At 40.1% G+C, this 20,930-nt stretch overlaps 2 protein-coding genes across 2 annotated transcripts in view; one reads left to right on the forward strand and one right to left on the reverse strand.

Annotated features, from left to right (window-relative positions):
* LOC132392642 (uncharacterized) overlaps positions 1–20,930 on the reverse strand; it is a 709,726-nt gene that overhangs the window by 327,035 nt on the left and 361,761 nt on the right. The window lies entirely within an intron of this gene.
* Positions 1–20,930, forward strand: part of itprid2 (ITPR interacting domain containing 2) — an 89,410-nt gene that overhangs the window by 32,559 nt on the left and 35,921 nt on the right. The window contains exons 6-10 of the mRNA XM_059966791.1: positions 821–860; positions 957–1,052; positions 1,466–1,674; positions 2,378–3,111; positions 7,330–7,414. Coding sequence (XP_059822774.1) covers positions 821–860; positions 957–1,052; positions 1,466–1,674; positions 2,378–3,111; positions 7,330–7,414 — 1,164 coding nt within the window. The remainder of the gene's footprint in view (positions 1–820; positions 861–956; positions 1,053–1,465; positions 1,675–2,377; positions 3,112–7,329; positions 7,415–20,930) is intronic.

The following is a 20,930-nucleotide window of genomic DNA, read 5'->3' on the forward strand; positions in this document are numbered from 1 at the left end:
TGAGGCTCTCCAACAGGTAGGCAGAGCCACAAACCTATTCCAGGTAGCCTCCAATCGAATGGCATGAACATAGATTTCTCCTTCCGGTATTTTTGTTTTTTCCCTCCCCTCCCCCTTCTCTCTTCTTTATTACCCACTCTGGCCTCTTTCCTCTTTCCCTTGCCTACCTTTCGCCTTTCCCTTGTGCCGCCCTCTGCTTCCCTTTCTCCCACAGTCCAATCTCCTCTGCTTTCAGATTCTTTCCTTTCCAGCCCTTTACCTTTTTTTCCCACTTGGGTTCACATATCAGCTTCTCACTTACCCTCCTTCCCCTCTCCCCACTTTTTATACTGATGTCTTCCCCCTTCCTTTTCAGTCCCGATGAAGTGACTGGCCTGAAGCATCGACTATTTATCCATTCCCACAGCTGTTCCCCGACCTGCTAAGTTCCTCCAGCATTTTGTGCGTGTTCTGCATTTCCAGAATCTAAAGAAACTCTTGTGTTTCTTATTCTAGTGAGTCATCATCTTAACATGACTCAAAAGATTTGGCAAGTCCGTACAGAGTCACTGATTTCGAAGTGCTGGTAAAAATGAACAAGCAGTGAGGAGTATTTGTCACTGAAGTTTTAAAGTGAAGCTGAACTTGTGTCCTTTCTTTCTGAGGAGCTAGTATGTTTATAGTTATTGATTAAATGGACAGGTAAGTTAAAGGAGTGGCAATTGTAATTTTTTTGGATTATAATAGTAAATGTTTATAAAAACTCTATTGTTTACTTAAATCTTAAAAGCTATTGTCTTTATAAAGTCACTCATTCATGAAATGCATTTTCCATCCACAGCTAATTATCTTCATCCTCACATCTCACTGCTGACAGAAAGGTTAGGTTTTTTTTAATAGATAATGATATTTCTTCATTTTAGTTCTAAAAGAGGCTTCTGTTATGTTTCTAATCAATACTGTTTGCCCTGTTTCAGTGGCACATCAGCTGAGGTAAAACGTAACAAATTTTATCAAATGGGAAGCAGCATGAATTCCACTGGTTCTGGAAAGAGCAATACTACTGTATCGAGGTAGTCTAATGTTTAATGAATACTTCTATTTCCAGTTCAACATATTGTTTTGAGTATTAGTGTTGCATAAATGGATACTGTATGTAGAACATGATATATTATAATTTCTGGAAAAATGTACTTTTTATGTAAGTTAAACAGAGCTATGCTGAAAAGTAGGTTTGGCAGATTTATCAATGATCTAAGATTAAGCAAATAATCATGGTGAAGGATTTGGTGGTGGCCCATTGTTACATGAGAAGGCAGTTTTTGTTATTCAGCAAAATCTCAAATGCAGCAGTATCACAACATGACAATTTTAACTTGGTTATTTGTGTGGTCAATGTTCTAATCACCAACTGTTTGGTGCACTTGTACAACCATTTAAATTCTAGCAATGCCACCAATTTGATGTGTTTATTTGTACTTTTCAGTGTTTCAGAACTGCTGGACCTTTATGAAGAAGATCCTGAGGATGTCCTGTATAATCTTGGGTTTGGAACAGATGAACCTGACCTTGCATCAAAAATTCCATGTCGATTTTTTAATGCTTCATCGTTTGCAAAAGGAATAGATTTTAAACTATTTTTAGATGCTCAGATGCAACGTATGGAATTGGACAATCCAAATTTCGCCCTCACAAGTATGTTCTTTAAGTGTTTATTTGTATTGCTGGTATTGGAATGTTTACATGTTCATGCAAGAATATGCTTATACTCAATCTGAAGATCAATAAGGTCTGTCAAAATAATTTTCTCACATTGAAACTCTTGCATGTACTTCTATTAATAAAATGATTTTATCATAGTACATTCATAGACAATTTCTAATTAAAAGACAATTATGCTTTGAATCACATTGTGAAAAATCTGCTTGTTTCATCAAAGTATTGCTCTAGTCTAGGCTATAATTAATATAATTATATTATAAGCACATGAAACCTTCATTGTGTTTGTTTCAAAATATGAATGCCTTGCTCATGTGTCTTCTGTTAGCATGGTGGTCTGAAATACCTAAAAATGACATTAATGTGTAATTTACTCAGTTGAACATTATTGTTTTACATTTCCCTTTCATGGTATTTTTGTAGTTTGTTAATGACAACTGTCATCCAAGATTATTCAAGTCGGCTTTCACGCAGGTGTTGTAATGTTAGAGGCAATAGCGGTAAATATAATAGATGAAAATGTTTATTCTAACCACGTAGTATTTCTACCACTGTAATGTCATGGAGAAAGGAGTTTTGGTGCATTAGTGTAGGTTAGCTCTTAGTCTTTCAATGTTTACTATCTTTTCATTTTTTTCTCCCAAGTTTGTTGAATAACAGGTTTCACTTTCAATTGCAGGTCGATTTCGGCAGATTAAAGTTCTCACAACAGTGGCTAATGTTTTCTCCTCACTGTATTCTCAAGTTTCTGGAGCTCCTATAAAGAAAATAGGTGATGTGGCCGAGCCCCCAACTTCAGGCCAAGCTCCTGCTGTTGGAAACAATGCTGGCAGACTGAAGAAGACAGTATCAAAGCTCAACTTACTGGGGGGTCAGCAGGCAAAAGTAACAGATACACCTAATCAAACAGCTCCAGCAGCTGCAGAAAGTTCAAAAGCATCACAGCTTTCTTCTGAAGGCGACAAGAGCTTTACTGACGATGAGAAGAAAGAGGAGGTAAAACTTAAGAAAGAAATGAGGTTGCAGAGATGGCGTAAATTGACTGATCCTTCTCTGAAACCAGTATCTGAGGAGGTGATGACTGGAGTTGAAGGTCCTCCCTGTCCCTCAGAGATTATTCCTCAGGAATTTTTATCTAATGTGACAAATGGCTGTATGGAATCCAAGCAGAGTGAGGCTGCTTGCTTGAAAGAAGGAATGGGGAGCAGCCTTGATGATGTGAGTGGTATCTCAGATTCTTTTGTAGACTTGAATGCATCCACAGATATAGAGAGTGCTGGTACTGGTGAGCAGACATCTGCACTCTCACAGGAAAATACAGTGTGTTCAACGCCAGATAAAGCTGGAGCAATGCACCATCCATCCGTGAGCAGCTTGATGGAGCAGAAGGAATTCTCATTTGACTTGGAAGAGGCAAGTTGCTAGATTTCAGATTTGTTAACTTTGTAGAAGATATTTCTTGGATGTATTACTTATAGTATTAATCCATCATAACTTTGAATCTTCCTTTATGTCAATTTTGAAATTTCAAAAACAATCTTTTCATAGGCATAAATTTTAACAGGTGGGCTATGGGGCTGCTTATTTCTGTTTACAAGGAGTTTGGTTCCATTTTTTAAAATGTCATATTGATATTTGCGCATGTCTTTTGGTTGAGCTTTCTCGTATATCGGATACAGTAAGCAAGCCAGTTTGGGGTTTCAGCTTTATGCGCACCATAGTTTTGAATATTTGCCAAATAACTGGGAGTAACCATTAATACTGTCATAAACAAGTATGAACAAACTTTATATCATCCTTTATTTTTTCATCTGAAACGTGCACATAGCTGAAGTTTCACTGTTGTTCCAGCAAGATACAAGTTTGTACATTTGGATATTGTACTAGTTTATGTTTATAAATTCAGTAATAGGTTATGTTCTTTGAAATTATCTTATGAACCATTACTGTAAAAAAGTACTCTAAATATTCTTATTTGTTCCATATTGGGACAAAATCAATTGGAAACTTTAATATGCTGCATATTCTAGCGACTGTTATTAACTCAGTACTGAAAATGTGAGCTGTATAATTCACTTGCTGATAGTGTATATTCTTGATATAAATGGATCACATGGTCATACTTCCCTCTCTGCCAGCCTTTGCCGTCTCCTCCAAATTCAACTCGATGACACTGTCCTACTGCCTCAGAGGTATGACTCATGAAGGAACAGACACCAGCAGGAAATCCAAAGTTGCAGTGACCAAGCTACATTGTGGTCCCCAATCACGTACTCAATAAAAGTCAGTGTCACTGCTTCATGAGAGTCAGAGCTAACCGTGCCAAAGGAAATAACGTAGAATCTGCACTTTGTATATTTCATTTTGGAGTTCATGGAGAGATATAATTACCGAAGAAATTAGTAGTTTACTGCATTTCCATCTTTTAAAACAGGACAATAAGAGGACTTATCTGTTTCATCCTTTCAGATAGTTATCAGTTATAACAGTAAGCAGAAAATGTAATGTATAATCAGAATGTTGAAATAAGTTAATTATACCTTGGGCAGAAAATACCTTTTTAGTGTTTATGGATTACACATAAGTTTGTAACACATGTTCCAAAGACTATTTCTGGTCACCACAGATACAGTACTTATTGGAAAAGCCCTGAATCTCCATCTGTGCATACAAGTACCATAATTTGTATAATGTGATTCAGAGATTTTCATAACCTGGGAAATCAAAAACAGGATCCTCTCTGTCAGGCTTTTTGGAAAAGCAAGACCTGTGAAAGGCTGAGAGGAAAAAAATGGTTGGAAAACCCAATGGACGATCTTATCATCTTATAGCATTTGGCCTCTGAAAATGTGCTATGATGATATTACTAATAGTCACAGTAAGCAGTTTACCAGAAATTAGAGTGCAGTTGGCACCACTGAGGAGAAGGTGTTTGGGAAGCTGAAAGGTCTGAAGGTACCTGGGCCCGATGGACTACACCCCAGGGTTCTGAAAGAGGTAGCTGAAGAGATTGTGGTGGCATTACTAATGATCTTTCAAGAACTAGTAGATTCTGGAATGGTTTCAGAAGTCTGTCACTCCGTTCTTCAGAAGGAAAGGAGGCAGAAGAAAGGAAATTATAGGCCAGTTAGCCTGACTTCAGTAGTTGGGAAGATGTTGAAGTCCATCATTAAGGAGGCGGTTTTGGGATAGTTGGAGGCACATGATAAAATAGTCCAAATTCAGCGTGGATTCCTTAAGGGGGACACTTGCTTGATAAACTTTTTACAATTCTTTGAGGAAATAACAGGCAGGATAGACAAAAGAGAGTCAGTAGATGTTGTTAACTTGGATTGTTAACTTGAAGGCCTTTGACAAGGTGTTGCACACGAGAGTTGCTTAACAAGATAAGAGCCCATGTTATTACAGCAAAGATATTAGCATGGATAGAAGATTGGTTGACTAGCAGGATGCAAAGAGTAGGAATAAAGGAAGCCTTTTCTGGTTGACAGCCAATGACTAGTGGTGTTCTACAGGGATCAATGTTGGGACCACTTCTTTTTATGTTATATGTCAATAATTTGGATGACAGAATTGATGGCTTTGTGGCCAGTTTGCTGGTGATGTGAAGGTAGATGGAGGGGCAGGTAGTGTTGAACAAGCATGAAGTCTGCAGATGGACTTCAACAGAATGGAAGAATGCAGAAGGAATATAGTGTAGGGAAGTATAAGGTCATACACTTTGGTAGAAGGAATAAATACATAGACTGTTTTCTAAATGGGGAGAAATTTCAACAAGAGGTGCAAAGGGATCTTTTTGTAGGATTCTCCAATATTTTGCTCAGTGATTTAGTGGTAAAAAAGGCAAATGCACTGTTAGCATTCATTTCAGGACGAGTAGAAGATGAGAGCAAGGATGTAATACTGAGGCTTTATAAGGCATTTGCCAGACCAACCTTGGAGTAAAGCGAGCGATTTTGGCCCCCTTATCTAAGAGGAAACCTGTAGGCATTGGGGTGGGTCCAGAGCAGGTTCATGAGAATGATTCCAGAGTTGAATAGGTTAATGTATGAGGATCGTTTGATGACTCAGGGCCTGCACTCACTGGTGTTTAGAAGAATGGTGGGTGGAGAATATTACTGAAACCTATCGAATAATGAAAAACCTAGATAGGTGGATGTGGAGAAGGTGTTTCCTATAGCTAGTGAGTCTAGGACCAAAGGGCACAGCCTCGGAATAGAGGGACGTCCATTTAGAACAGAGATGAGAAACTTCTTTAGTCAGGGTGGTGAAACTGGAATTCATTGCTACAGAGAGCTGTGGAGGGCAAGTCATTGTGTATATTAGTGGATAGGTTCTTGATTAGTCATGGTCTCAAAGGTTACACGGAGAAGGCATGAGAATTGGGTTGAGAGGAATAATAAATCAGCCATGAGGGAAGGCTAAGCAGACTCGATGGGCTAAATGGCCTAATTCTGCTCTTATGTTTTATGGTCTTATGGTCTAAGCTGGCCTTATGCAAGTACAAACATTCAAAGACCATATCAGTGATCTGATGTGTAGGCATTTTTTCTTGATTATAGGGTAGCAATACCATATTGTAATAGATGTGGAAGAGAATAAGATTTTTAACTTTGCCACGGTATGCTATACCCAAGTTTTTTATAGACTGCGATGTAAAAAGGCTGAGATTTCTCAGACAGGTCTTGACTGAGTTATTTCTACTTGGCATACATAGAGCTCAAAAGACTGTAGAAAGATTACCACTTTCACTGTAGGTTATAATTATTCCATGCTTTGAGTTATTCCATAGGAGACATTTTACACAGCTGGGAATAGTCCTGTTACTGCAGAAATCAGGCTATTTCTTATCTTGGGTTTGGACCCAACCGCTTTGATTTTTCCAGTGAGGATTCAATCAATGTGGAGATGGGGGATTTTGCCCAGTCCGAACTTGTATTGCTTTCTAGGTGTAGGGGATGAAGCACTTTTGGAGGGCAGCAGCTGATGAGACAAAGATTGAAATTGCCTTGAATGAGAAGATGCTCTATGCATAATGTGACAGGTGGGAAGGTGTATAAACCACCTGCCTGCTTTTCTGAACCTGGTCCCATTAAACTCACAAGTCCCCTTCCGTTTCCCATGTTAGCTGACATTTGTAAGTAGTTCTTTTACTTGGGTCCCCTCTCATTCACTTTCATAAAATTCAGGTTTTTGTAACTCCTCCCTACGTCATTTTTAACTTGAAATGTGATCTTCATTACATATGACTTCTTAGAAGTAAATACTGTCATTGACTTAATTTTCTTTCCTTATATTTACATTTCCTTATTTACTTAATCTCTTCCAGCCTCGTAACCTCTCCTCTCAAACTCCTCTTTGTCTGATTACTGAATGTCTGTCCTCTTAATGCCTTGTCATTTGTGAGGTCTACTGTTCACACTTCTTTATCTTGAAGTTCTGTTTGCAATCACCCAACCTCTGTCAACGTGTTCATTTAAAAAAACACTTCGACCTTGGTTACTCTGCCTGGCAGTATGTGAAGAAGAGAGTTTGAACCAGTGATGGTAGAAGCTATAACCTATTGAAGGCAGGCTAGTGTTTCTCCAAGATTTCAGAGTCACATTACATTTTTTAAATTCTATTGAATAGGTTCAAAGCAATGAAGGTGAAGGATTAAATGTGCCAGGAATCAGAAATCCTATTCTACATGACAGAATTTCAGCAACAAGTAAAGGTAAGTTGAACAATATTTACATGAAGGACTTCAGTCTAAGTGGAAAAGGTTTTGTTTTAGGAAACTATCCTTTAGTTTGTAACAAAGTTATCAAGTTATTGGAGTGTGTGAAAAATTATTGTCTCAAAGCAAAAGGTGAGGAGAAGTGCTCTGAATTTCAAAATTCTGGAATGCATTTGCATCAACAAGATATTGATGTCACATTGTGGAATTTTCAAGCTATTTACCATATTTTCTTATTTATGAAGAATTTCTGTGTGCATTAATTCTGCTGTGGATTTCAAAGTTCTGAGGAACATTCTGAAAGTAACCAAATAAAAAAAATAGGATTGCTGCTCATTTCTTTTGCTTGAGATCTAGATTAGGGGTTCCCAACCCTTTTTATGCCATGGAAACCCTACCATTAACCGAGGGGTCCATGGACCCCTGGTTAGGAGCCCCTGATCTAGATGAATTTGTAAATGTAGAGACTAGGGACATTTTTAAAATTGAACATTCCATGAAAGGACAGATGCTGCAGATAAAATTGTCTTGTAAGTCAGGCCCAGCAGTTTAGTACTTGGTAATATTTTGACATGTGTCTCTGTTTTGATTTTTCTTGTAACTTGGTAGTTTTCAAGCAAAGAGTTCAAGAGATTTCTTTAAGGATGTGCAGAATAAAGTTCCTATAGTTGCAGTGCACTGTACTGACCCTTCCCAAGAAGTTAGTAATGTTAATGTTATTCTTAAGCTCAGAAGTCTGACAGTGAAGATGTTCAGCCATGAATTGTCTCTCTTTCACATCTGGGTGAGGGAAGTATATCAGGGGACTTCAGGGGTATCATCATTGTGGTCATCTTCAAGAAAGAACATGGGTTCAAATTGTCTACAACTGTAGTGGGGCATTCCTGCTGTCTACCCAGAAATTCATTGACAAAGATCACAACTGAATATCAATAAACTTAAAAAAAACTGTATCTTCCCAGTAACCAAAGATACATAGTGTGGAATCCATTATCTAGAGGCAGAGTGGGCACTACACTCATTGCACAGCACCTCCTAAGGGAAATTCAGGGAAAGGTGGTAACTACTCTACGTGGCCCCACTTCAATTTCGTAAGGCCCTTTGACTCCAGCACACTGGAACATCTGTAAGGCAAAGGTCATCAGCTCTCTGCCCTGTGGCACCAGCCTGTCCAACAGCAATAAAAGTTCACAGCGAGAGCCTGGACAACCTCACGAACTTGGGAGTTACCTCACAGCAAAGATAGACAGCGTTGATGAATTTCACGTCTGCCAACGGTGCTCCAACGCAACTTTATTCAATAAAAGGGAAAAGCTATCTGGACATCAAGATCTCAGACTTGGTACAAATCACAATCTTCATGGGGCTGTAGTTATTGCTGCCCAGGTGTCTTGCTTCTGACATCCAGGCTAACTGCTGAAGTCACCTCAAGGCACTGGAGTAGTGTGACCAATGCTGTTCTTTGGAAGGACCCCGTTTCCCCACCCCCCCCCCCGCCCCCGGCCAAAATTCCCAGCATTTAAGCTCTTGCTACACTTAGTTGGCTGCATTAATCAGGCTGAGTTATTCGTGGACTCAAAAACACAGATACTCAAAAAACCCATGGGCAGAAGGAACCCATTATATCCACAGACTTCCCACCTACCACCACCCCAACAGTCACCACCTGTCTCTTCTGTGAAAGGTCATGGAACTCCCACATTAGCCTCTGTTAGCTCAGAAAACATCAAATCAGAATGGAAATCATCGTCACTCCGGAGAAAATGATGCAGAGGAGATGAGGGCAGACATGGTAAATTGAATAGAATTATCATTGAGCAATAAGGTATTCTTTGAAGCACAATTTTCAGCAATAAAGTGAGAACACTCAATTCTGTTCTGTTGCTGTTAAGCTGCTTCAGTGATGACAAGTGAATGATGATACACCAGATTAGTAATTCACTTGCTTGATGAACAAGTCTTGACATGGTAGCTGCGAACTTTAACTTTGGTTAGTTAAATAATCTAGAATTAAATTGAAAAGAAATCCTGGCTTCAGTAATTGTGACAATGGAACTACTGTTTTGCTTGAAAACCCATCTGGTTCACCAGTGTCCTTCAGTAATGAGGCACATTCTGCGAGGAGCACAGGAAGAACAAAGAGTTCCCTGGATGATAAAGAGGTACAGAGGAAGACAGAGCAAGAGCTGACTGCTACTTCTGATTGTCGGCTTGTAAATACCTGTCAAATTACTGAGAATCAGAGAGGAAGTAAATAAGAGAGTGCTTGTCAGAAATGATTAGCCACCAATTTAACTGGAAATCTGGGCTTGGTCTGTAGGGACGAATGGTGAAAATATGGTACTTGGAGCAATGGGGCTTATTGAGGTCAAAAAATGGGGACTCGCACAAGAATGGATTGAGCATGGTCAAGTTACCTAATGAGTTCTTTGCATCTCTTTTCACCAGTGAAGAGGATAGTTCTAAAGCAATTGTGAAGGAAAAGGCAGTTGAAGCACTGGATATGTTAAAAATTGATACCATGGAGGTATTCGAAAGTCGGCTTAAGGTTAAAACGGATGAATCACTGGGATTGGATGGGATGCATTCTTGGAATCACCAGAATTCCAATCATGATCTTTGAATAAAGCATAGTACAGAAACAAGCTCTTCAACCCAGTATGATGTCCATCTGGACTGATCCATCTCCTACATCAAAGGTGCTTGTTCCCATGTGCCTGTCTGAGTACCTCTTGACATTGATGCTGTATCTGCTTCCACCACTTCCGTAGGCAGTGTATTCCATGCACATACACTCAACTTGCCTTGCAAGCCCCTTCCAAAACTTTATTTTGCTGAATTCATCAATGAAGTTAGCTGTTTCTGTTCTAAAACAATATCTACCTCCTTATTTCAACCAAATAGCAGAGTGAATCGATGGTCTTGAAATAGTTTGGATAAATCTGGGAGATCATACCGAGGTGCCAAGGACTTGTAGCCTAATATCATAAGATGTGAATTACTGACAATGTTATGTATTCCAATTGTGATGTAAAATAAAAAGTTATGTTTGTGTTGGAAGTGTTCTGTGCATGTAAGAGTTTTTGTTACATGGTTGGCTAGATAAACGCATGCTAACCTATCAATTGTGTTTTGTCTTGTTTTATTTACTTGTGAATCAGAGTCTGGTTTAATATCACCAGAATATATCGTGAAATTTGTTGTCTTTGTGGCATCAGTACAATGCAATACATAATAATAGGAAAAAAACGGAAATATAGTGATGAGGTAGTGTTTGTAGGTTCAATGTCCATTCAGAAATCAGATGGCAGAGAAGCTGTTCCTGAATCACTGAGTGTGTACCTTTAGGCTCCTGCACCTCCTTCCTGATGGTAACAGTGAGAACAAGGCATGTCCTGGGATGATGGACTTAGTTCACTTAATGGTTAATTTCAATGAAAGTCAATATTTTGAGATTTGTATAAAACCAGAAGGGCCTGGACAGATGATATCAGACAAATAGACATGTTTTCTGGGGCTGCTGGTATCTCTTGGTGTAAATTAGAGCTGAAGACTTACTCCAGATAGAAATGTGAACTCATTCTTGTCATGCAGATCTGTGCAAAGGAGTTGTGGGTAGATCAGTTGGACCCTGGGGTACATCCATGAGGTCAAATTAGTCATACGCACTATTAATCCCAGGCAAAAATTGTTTAAGAGGCAAGACAAAAGCATCAGAATTGGGTTTATTATCACTGACTTACGCAGTGAAATGTGTTGTTTTGCTACAGCAGAACAGTGTAATAAATAAATAGAATAAGTTAAAATGAGAATATAAAAAAATAAATAGGACAGAAGAGGAGAAATTACAGATGTTAAAACTGGATACACTACAATAGTTCCTGTCTGAATGTTAATGTGATCAAACAATGTCCATTGTGCTTCTGCTGGGATTTTGAAGATCTATCCCATTAGTAGCATTCCCAGAATAACTCTTGTTTTTTTCATTTAATCTACCTATATATTTCACTTTTGAATTTGTTTATTGCATATTTTCATTTATGGAGTTGAAGATCACTCTCTTAATCTGTGCTAGGTACTCTGGCATAGTTTTAAGATATCTGGCATATCCCATGAAAAATGTAAAACCAAGTACTTGTTTTGCTTGTCTTCAGTGTTATATCAATAGACTAATATCTATTAACTATTATTGAAGTTCCAACCCACAGTACTCTGCAAGTTCACAAATGGTTGATTCCATGTCCTGATCCAAGTAACTAATATATCAATTCTGGTGACAAAATTGTTACCAGGTGTTTCAAATGAATGCCATATGCTGAATCTCCTTGTCAGCTATTGGGTACAAAGGTATCTGTCGAGTCCATATTGGCAAAAGAAACATGAGAGTTGCCAGCAATGATATTTGACATTTCTTGTCATAGCTCTTTGCAGAAAGATATTAATTGGGTCAATCAGCTGACTAGAAGTTCATCCCCCAGTTGGAAGCATTTAGGCACCATAGTGATAGTGAGTTGTACTTTGATCTAATGATGCATGTTAAATGCCGGCAGCACAAATAACAAACCTACTTCCTGTTTCTTCTCCTTTTTAATGTCAGAGGCAGACCATTATGTGCTACTATCAGCATCAACATGGGATGTATTCGTAGACTAAAGTGTCATTTATTTAAAACATTAATAAAGCGAAAGTAGGCTTGTCACCTGGGCAGCCTTTAGCATGTGTCATTGCATACTGGAAGCACGAGGAGGAGAATGAGAAATCCAACCAATTTTGGTTGACCAGCTTTGCAGCCCAAATTTATCTAGTTTGTCAATTTGAACGGAGAGTCACTGATGTACGTAGAAATGAACACAGCATGGAAACAGGTCCTTCGGTCCAACTAGCTCATGCTGAACACAGCACAGTTGGACTGTAGTTTCTTACTGGCCTTTCTTCGTTCTGTTTTTCTTCATGTTCTCACTCATTCTTTCTTGTTGCAGATTGGATGGCTGGGGGTTTGGGTGATCTGTTTATGAGGGAGGAGTTTGGGGTTTGTGAGATGTTTCTTTCAGTGCAGGGGGAATTGATGTCTTTCTTTCAACTAATTACATGGTTTTCTGTATTCCATGGCTGTCTGGAGAAGACAAGTTTCAGAGTTGCATTCTGCATACATACCTTGATAACAAAATGAACCTTTAACCCATAATCCTCCAACTTCAGCCCCTCCATGTACTTATCCAATTGCCTCTTAAATTTTGCAGTTGTTCGCACCTTGACCACTTCTTCTGGTAGGTCATTCCAGGTACCCACTTTCCTCTGTGTTTTTAAAAAAAGTTATCTCTCATGTCTCTTTAAATTCCTGTATCTGCTATTTTGGACTTCTAGCAGGTCACTCTCATTCTCTTACATTCCATGGAATAAAGATACAGTATAGCCAACTTCTCTCTATAACTCAGGCCTTCAAAGTCCAGGCAGCATCCTCGTAAATCTCTTCTGCACCCTCTTCAGCTTCACAATGTTTTTCTTTTACAGGATGACCAAAGCTGTACACAATACTTCAAGTGCAGTCTCACCAATAGCTTGTAGCAACATAACCAATAGCAACATAACGTCCCTACGCCTAAACTCGATGCCCTGAGTGCTGAGGGACAGCGTGTTAAACACCTTCATTACTCTGATTACTTGCAAGGCCACATTCAGCAAGCTGGGTACTTGTACTCCCAGGTCCTGCTGTTCAACAACACCTACTAGTGTTCTGCCATTCACTGTATGTCATATCCTGGTCTGAATGTCTGAAATGCATTACCTTACACTTACGAAAGATAAAAAACCACTTTCTATTCCTCAGTCTTTCTCCCTAAATGATGATTAAGATCTCTTTGTAATTCATTGTATTCTGCTTCTCTGTCAATAAGATTCAAGATTATTTGATGTCATTTGCAGTACACAGTGTAAAGAACAAAGTAATGGTTATTCCAGATCCGACATAGCACAGAAACACAATAACATAAATAACACAACAATAAAAAAGCCATAGAAGTTAAGATAGTGTGTGTGTGTGTGTGTGTGTGTGTGTGTGTTTCTCTCTCTCTCTCTATCTCTCTATCTCTCGCGACTTAATGTCCATGAAGTGATGCTAGGCACAGGAATGTCTGTACATAAGGTGACAGACAGGAAATGATAGAATACTGCAGATAGGAGGTCTGCAGGGGTGAGTTAGTGGGGGGAGGTGTTGATCAACCTCAGTCCTTGGGAAAATTTTGTGTCTGGCGGACGTGTTGTGGTTGCTGCATGGCCTCCTCCATGACGGGAGTGGAACAAACAGTTCATGAGTGACGGGATCCTTCATGACATTACTGGTCTTTTCCTGACATCTCTGTGCATGGTGGCTGATTTAACTACCTGTTGTTAGAGTGCTGCTGTTTGCTGCAGTGCACTTCCTGCATCGTACAGTGATGCAGCATTTTAGGATGCTCTCTACTGCACATCTGTCAAAGTAGATGTGCAGAGTCCAGCTCGTTGGTGAGCTTTCCTAAATGTGTAGAATGTGTTCTGGGACCATGTTAGGTTGTGCAAGATGTATACTCCCAGAAATTCAAAACTGCTCACATGCCTTACTACAGTCCATGTATCTACTGCCCTACTTTCACCTATTCCCTTAGTTACTTCAAGAGTCTCCAAAAAATTCATCAGACATGACCTCCCATGCACAAAGCCATGCTGATTATTCCTGAGCAGGCCTTGACTCCCTAGGCAATGGTGGATCTTGTCCCTCAGAATTCCATCCAGTAATTTCTCAACAACTGAAGTCATGCTCACTGGCCTGTCCTTGCTTCCCTTATTGAACAATGGAACACTAGTTTCCTTCCAGTCTTCTGGAATTTTGTCAGTGGCTAAAAAAAAAAGTAAATATCCAGGCATGTTCCAGGCCTTTTGCACTCTGGGTGTCCCAGTCAATACTGGGAAAACCAAATGGTCCCATTGGCACTATGCAACTATTCTTGCAACTACATGCAATTTCTCGATACATCTGTCCCTCAGGTTTTTGATAATCTTTAGGATATATATAATATAGTCCTGATAAGGTGGCTCTCCCCTCCTTAGTTTGAAGTTTTACCTGAATGGCCTTGTTAGATAATACCTCAAGAATATCCTCTCTAAGCAGTGCTGTTATGTCCTCCCTTATCAAAAGGTCAGCACCCCCTCCACTCCTACCTGTTCTTCTGTCTCACCTAAAGCATCGGTAACATCCTGGAAATTTGAGCCAGCAGTCCTGCCCTCCTTGCAGCCAAATTTCTGTCATGGCTGCAATGCCCCAGACCTTAGAGGCAATTCCACACCCTCATTTCATCGAACTTACCTGTTAAACAGCATGCATTAAAATAGACACAAGAGATTCTGCTGATGCAGGCTGAGTTTGCAATTTTCTGCTGTGCTTTTCAATCCTGTGCAGTGGCCGCTCCATACCAGACAGTGCAGAAACCAGTTAGAATGCTCTCCACAGTACATCTGTAAAAAAAATTTGCCAGTCTTTGGTGACATGTCAAATCTCCTCAAACTCTTAATGAAATGTAGCTGCTGTTGTGCCTTCTTTGTAACTATGTTAATATGTTGGGCCCAGGATAGATCTTCAGAGATGTTGACACCCAGAAACATGAAGCTGTTCACCCTTTCCACTGCTGATCCCTCAGTGAGGACTGGTGTGTGTTCCCCCGACTTCCCTTTCCGTAGTCTTACTGACATTGCGTGCAAGGTTGTTGCTGCAATACCACTCAACTAGCCGATCTATCGCACTCCTGTACGCCTCCTCGTTGCCATCTGAAGTTCTGCCAACAATAGTTGTGTTATCAGCAAATTTATAGAATGCGTCTGAGCTGTACCTAGTCATACAATTGCGGGTGCAGAAAGAGTAGAGCAGTGGGCTGAGCATGCACCCTTGTGGTGCACCACTGTTGATTATCAGTGAGGAGAAGCTTTTATTTCTGACCACATTGACTGTGGTCTCCCGATGAATCCAGTTGCATTGGAAGGTACAGCAGCCCAGGTTTTGAAACTTTAAGTAAGATTTGGTATATAACCTAAATCACATCTGAAATAATTAGATAACTGATAAAGTTTAATTCCTGAACGTAGTCTTCGGTTTATTTGCTGGTACTGTAAATCGCACACACACAAAACTTTGCCCTGTTGGTATGGTCATCACCACTGTATCCTTGGTAATAGTAACAAACGGAAGCTTAGTAACTTGGCATCTGAATGCAAGACGAATAACTATTATTTGCTGAAAATATGAGCTGATAATAGCAGGGTGAAGGTGAACTGAGCTTGACAAGTTGAATGAGCAGGAGAAGTGACTGATCTTTTGAAAGATTACAAATCTTAACAATACCACAGTGGGGGGGCGGGGAATAGTGAAGTCAATGTTTTAAAAAAGAGTACAAAAGGTGAAGCAAATGGCAAACAAAACATTAGGTTGAAAGTGAGAGAAAAGAAAAGGTAGAAATGTTTTTAAACTTTAAATATTCTTCAGTGATGATTGAAATCACAGGACTGAGACTTTTAAGATTGGCTATGATAAATGCAGCGCTGTTGATGTTGAATGCAGTAATGAGCACCCAACGCGTGGTTAAAGAGAGCAATTGGAGTGAACTAGACGACCTAACTTTCTGAACGTAGTTTTGTTCTGGAATGCACGGATGCTTCAATGACAGTCCACTTCTTGCTGAGTCGCACAGTGAAATGCAATAAAATTGCCAGCAGGCCAAAACATCTCAAACAGCATCTTGCGAATGGCTTTATTTAACGCTCTTCCGAAAGTTATTGTAATATCCATGCACAAGTTAATAACTTCTAACGCAAGTTTATTCCATTTTGTCTAAGTGCAGTCAGTAAGGACTGTAGGGTATTCAGAGTAATCATTCAGCAGATTGAAAAGTATCACCATATTATGAATAAATTCTCGGGCTTCCAGCCAGGTACAGGTATTGATTATAACCAACGCTTTGATGCCAAACTTCTCCGTCTTCATCAGGGATGGTGCATGATCACTGATGAAGATGACAGAGTTTGTCATCAAGACATCGGTATAATCGATACCTGCACCCATCTAGAGGCCCGAGAAGAGTTCATACAGCTTACACACCGGAAAGGCACTAGATCTCTTATCACCATATTAAATTGGGTTCAGCAAACAAGAACATGCACTAAATTATTGAAGAAAAAGTTGCTGGTTACCCCAAATATAAATGGTAGTTTGCTTTGCAACATTCACAACAATAAGTTATACAAATGAATTATTGCTTAGTGGTAAAATTTGGTGTGACTTTATCTGATAAGAGGTGTACAATATCTGATAAGAGGTGTACAAATTCTTATCAAAAATGGATAATTTTACAGACTGGATTCTCCTATGACATAACATTGTAGGACCAATCATTTCTCCGCTTGCAGCTTGAATTGCATAATAACGTTTTGACCAGTGGCCAATCCAGACATTGTAAGTTTGGAGGGGAGGGCACTTCAATCAGGTCCACTGCCCAAGGATGAAGGGCAGCAGTAGCAGGTCACAGCAGCCTAATAGAACTTTGACCAGCAACCAATGGTGATCTTGAGGCTTCAGCAAAGAGAGGCTTCACTCAGAGAAAGCAAAGGAAAGAAAAACTCAAGTTTTTTTTTGTTCTCTTTATATCTTCTTAGCTAGGGACAGTAAGGATGACAGCAGGATAGTGAAGTTCCTCTTGTGGGATGTGGGAAGGCAGGGAGATCTCCAGTGTCCCTGACAACTACATCTGTGAGATGTACATCCAGCTGCAGCTTGTAACAAACTGTGCTAAGGAATTGGAGACAGAAATGGATGAACTCCAGATCATTTGGGAGGCTGAAGGGATGTTAGACAGGATATATAGAGAGCAAGTTGCACCCAAGGTGCAGGACACAAGAAACTCGGTTACAGTCAGGAAGGGGAAGGGGTTAAGGTGCCAGTGCAGAGTTCCCCTATGGTCATCCCCCTCAACAACAGGTATGACGTGTTGGGAGATGACATTACAGAGGAGAGTCACAGTGCTCCGGTCTCTGGCACTCAGCTGCCTCTGGGACTCGGAAGGGAAGTGGGGGGGTGGGGTGAAGAGGCCTGCCATGGTGATAGGGAATTTGTATTTAGGGAATGGACTAAAAGTTCTATGTGTAAGAACAAGATTCCCAGATGGTATGTTGCCTCCTGGGTGCCAGGGTCTGGGATATCTCGAACCAAGACCTCAGCGTTATTGTGGGAGGGTGAACAGCCAGAAGTCGTGGTCCATGTAGGTACCAATAACATGGGTAGGATGTGTGATGAGGTTCTGCATAGGGAGCTCAGGGAGTTAAATGATAAGTTAAAGGGCAGGAGCTCCAGGGTTGTAATCTCAGGATTGCTAGTGCCACTTTCAGAACTAGGAAGATTATACAGTTTATTAAATGGATAAGGAGTTGGTATAAGAGGGAGGGCTTAAGATTTTCAGATCATTGGGTTCTCTTCAGGGAAGATGGGACCTGTACAGAAGCAATGGTTTACACCTGTACTGGAGAGAGCTAATATCCTAGCGGGAAGTTTGTTAATACCTCAGGGTGGGGTTAACACTAAAGTTGCAGGGGGAGTGGAACCAGAGTGCCAGAACAGTTAGTGGAACCAGAGTGCCAGAACAGTTAGTGGAGAGAAGATGTTGGTAAGACCTCAGGCAAAATTATGATTCAAAAGGTTGAGCGTGGTGTGGCTAGAGTCCTGAACTGCCTATATTTCAATGCAAGAAGAATTTTGGGAAAGACAGGTAATAGTGCTGAAGCGGAGGATGCTGGTTTACAAACACAAACAGAGGCAATGTAGTGAGGAAAGTCTGCTAGGACAACATTGCAGTCAACAGGATGAGTTGCAATGTAAAATCAAAAAGGGTGAATACAGGACTGAGGAAGTTGTATCTGAATTTACACAGTTTACGGAATAAGGTAGATGAACTTGTAGCACAGTTGCAGATTGGCATGTGTGATGTTGTAGGCATCACTGAATCATGGCTGAAAGATTACAGCTGGGAGCTTGATGTCCAAAGGTACACGTACTATCAAAGGAAAGGCAGAATGGATGGCGTTGCTCTGCTGCTAAAAAATGAAACCAAATCATTAGAAAGAGGTGACATAGGGTCAGAAGATGTTGAATCATTGTGGATAGAGCCAAGGAACTTCAAGGTAAAAAGACCCCCAAACGGTATGGCCTATAAATTACAATAAAAGGCAATAAATTACAATAAAATGCGTATCAGAAGGGCATGTTACAATAGTCATGGGGTCTTCAATAGGCAGGTAGATTGGGTAAATCAGGTTGGTTCTTGATTCCAGGAGGGGGGGGAGGTTTCTAGAATGCCACAAGATGGCTTCTTAGAACAGCTCATGGTTGAGCCCACTAAAGGATCAGCTGTCCTGGATCGGGTGTTGTGCAATGAACCAGAATTGATTAGACACCTTAGGGGAAGAGAACCCTTAGAGGACAGTGATCATAATATGATCAAATTGACACTGAAATTTTAGAAGGAAATGCTAAAGTGAGATGTGTCAGTATTACAGTGGAGTAAAGAGAATTACAGATGCATGAGAGAGGAGTTGGCCAGAATTGATTGGAAAAGAAGACTGGCAGGGATGATGGCAGAGCAGCAATAGCTGGAATTTCTGGAAGCAATTTGGAAGGCACAGGATATATACATTTCAAAGAGGAAGAAGTATTCTAAAACAAAGATGACACAAGCATGGCTAACAAGAGAAATCAGAGCCAACATAAAAGCCAAAGAGAGGGCATATAACAGAGTAAAATTAGTGGGAAGTTAAAGGATTGGGAAGCTTTCAAATACGAATAAATGTCAACTAAAGTAATTAAGAAGATAAAGATAGAAAATGAAAGTATGACATCTTGGACAATGTCTCCCATCCACTCTATAATGTACTGGTTAGGCACAGGAGTACGTTCAGCCAGAGACTCATTCCACTGAGATGCAACACTGAGCGCCATAGGAAGTTATTCCTGCCTGTGGCCATCAAACTTTACAACTCCTCCCTCGGAGTGTCAGGCACCCTGAGCCATTAGGCTGGTCCTGGACTTATTTCCACTTGGCATAATTTACTTGTTATTATTTAATTATTTATGGCTTTATATTGCTATATTTCTAAACTACTCTTGGTTGGTGCAACTGTAACGAAACCCAGTTTCCCTCGGGATCAATAAAGTATGTCTGTCTATCTGTCTGCTAGCCAATAATATTAAAGAGGATAGCAAAAGTTTATTCGAATACATAAAGTGTAAAAAAGAGGCAAGAGTGGATATTGGACTGCTGGAAAACAATACTGGAGAGTTAGTAATGGGGAGAACAAAATAGTGGATGAACTGAATAAATATTTTGCATCAGTCTTCACTGTGGAAGACTCTGGCAGTATGTTGGAAATTCCAGGTGTCAGGGGCAAGATGTGTGTGAAGTTACCATAAATAGAGAGAAGGCTCATGGGAAACTGAAAGGTCTGAAGGTAGATAAGTCACCTGGACCTCATGGTGTACACTCCAGAGTTCAGAGAAAAAGTAGCTGAAGAAATTGCAGAGACATTAGCAATCATCTTTTAGGTATCTCTAAATTCTGAGAGACTGGAAAAATACAAATGTCACTCCACTCTTCAAGAAGGGAGAGAGGCAGAAGAAAGGAAACTATAGACCAGTTAGTCTGACTTAAGTGTTTTGGAAGATGTTTGGAGTCAATTATTAAGGATGAGATTTCAGGGTATTTGGAGGCACATGATAAATGGGCTGTAGTCAGCATGGTTTCCTCAAGGGAAAATCTTGCCTGACAGATCTGTTGGAATTCTTTGAAGAAATTGAATGTAGGAGAATCTGGTTGTTGTGCACTTGGATTTTCAGAAGGCCTTTGACAAGGTGCTACAAGCTATGAGCTCATGGTATTGCAGGAAAGAGTCTAGCAGGGATAAAGCAGTGGATGAATGGCAGGAGGCAAAGAGTGGGAATAAAGGGAGCCTTTTCTGGCTGGCTGCCGGTGACTACTGGTGTTCCACGGGGGTCTGTGTTGGGACTTATTCTTTTTACGTTATATGTCAATGATTTGGATGTTGGGATTAATGGCTTTGATGCAAAGTTTGCAGATGATACAAAGATAGATGAAGGGGCAGGTAGTTTTGAGGAAGTCGAGAGGCTACAGAAGGACAAATTAGGAAAGTGGTCAAATAAGTTGCAGATGGAATATAGTGTTAGGAAGTGTATGGTCATGCACTTTGGTAGAAGAAATGAAAGGGTTAACTAATTTCTAAATGGAGAGAAAATACAAAAAAACTGAGGTGCAGAGGGACTTGGGGAGTCTTTGTGCAAGATTTCCTAAAGGTTAATTTGCAGGTTGAGTCTGTGGTGAGGAAGGCAAATGCAGTGTTAGCATTCATTTCAAGAGGATGGAAAGCAAGGATGTAATGTTGAGGCTTTATAAAATGGTGGAGAGTGTTGTGAGCAGGTTGAAGCCTCTTA

Source organism: Hypanus sabinus, chromosome 4 (assembly GCF_030144855.1).
Source record: "Hypanus sabinus isolate sHypSab1 chromosome 4, sHypSab1.hap1, whole genome shotgun sequence".
In the NCBI taxonomy this organism is placed as follows: Eukaryota; Metazoa; Chordata; class Chondrichthyes; order Myliobatiformes; family Dasyatidae; genus Hypanus; species Hypanus sabinus.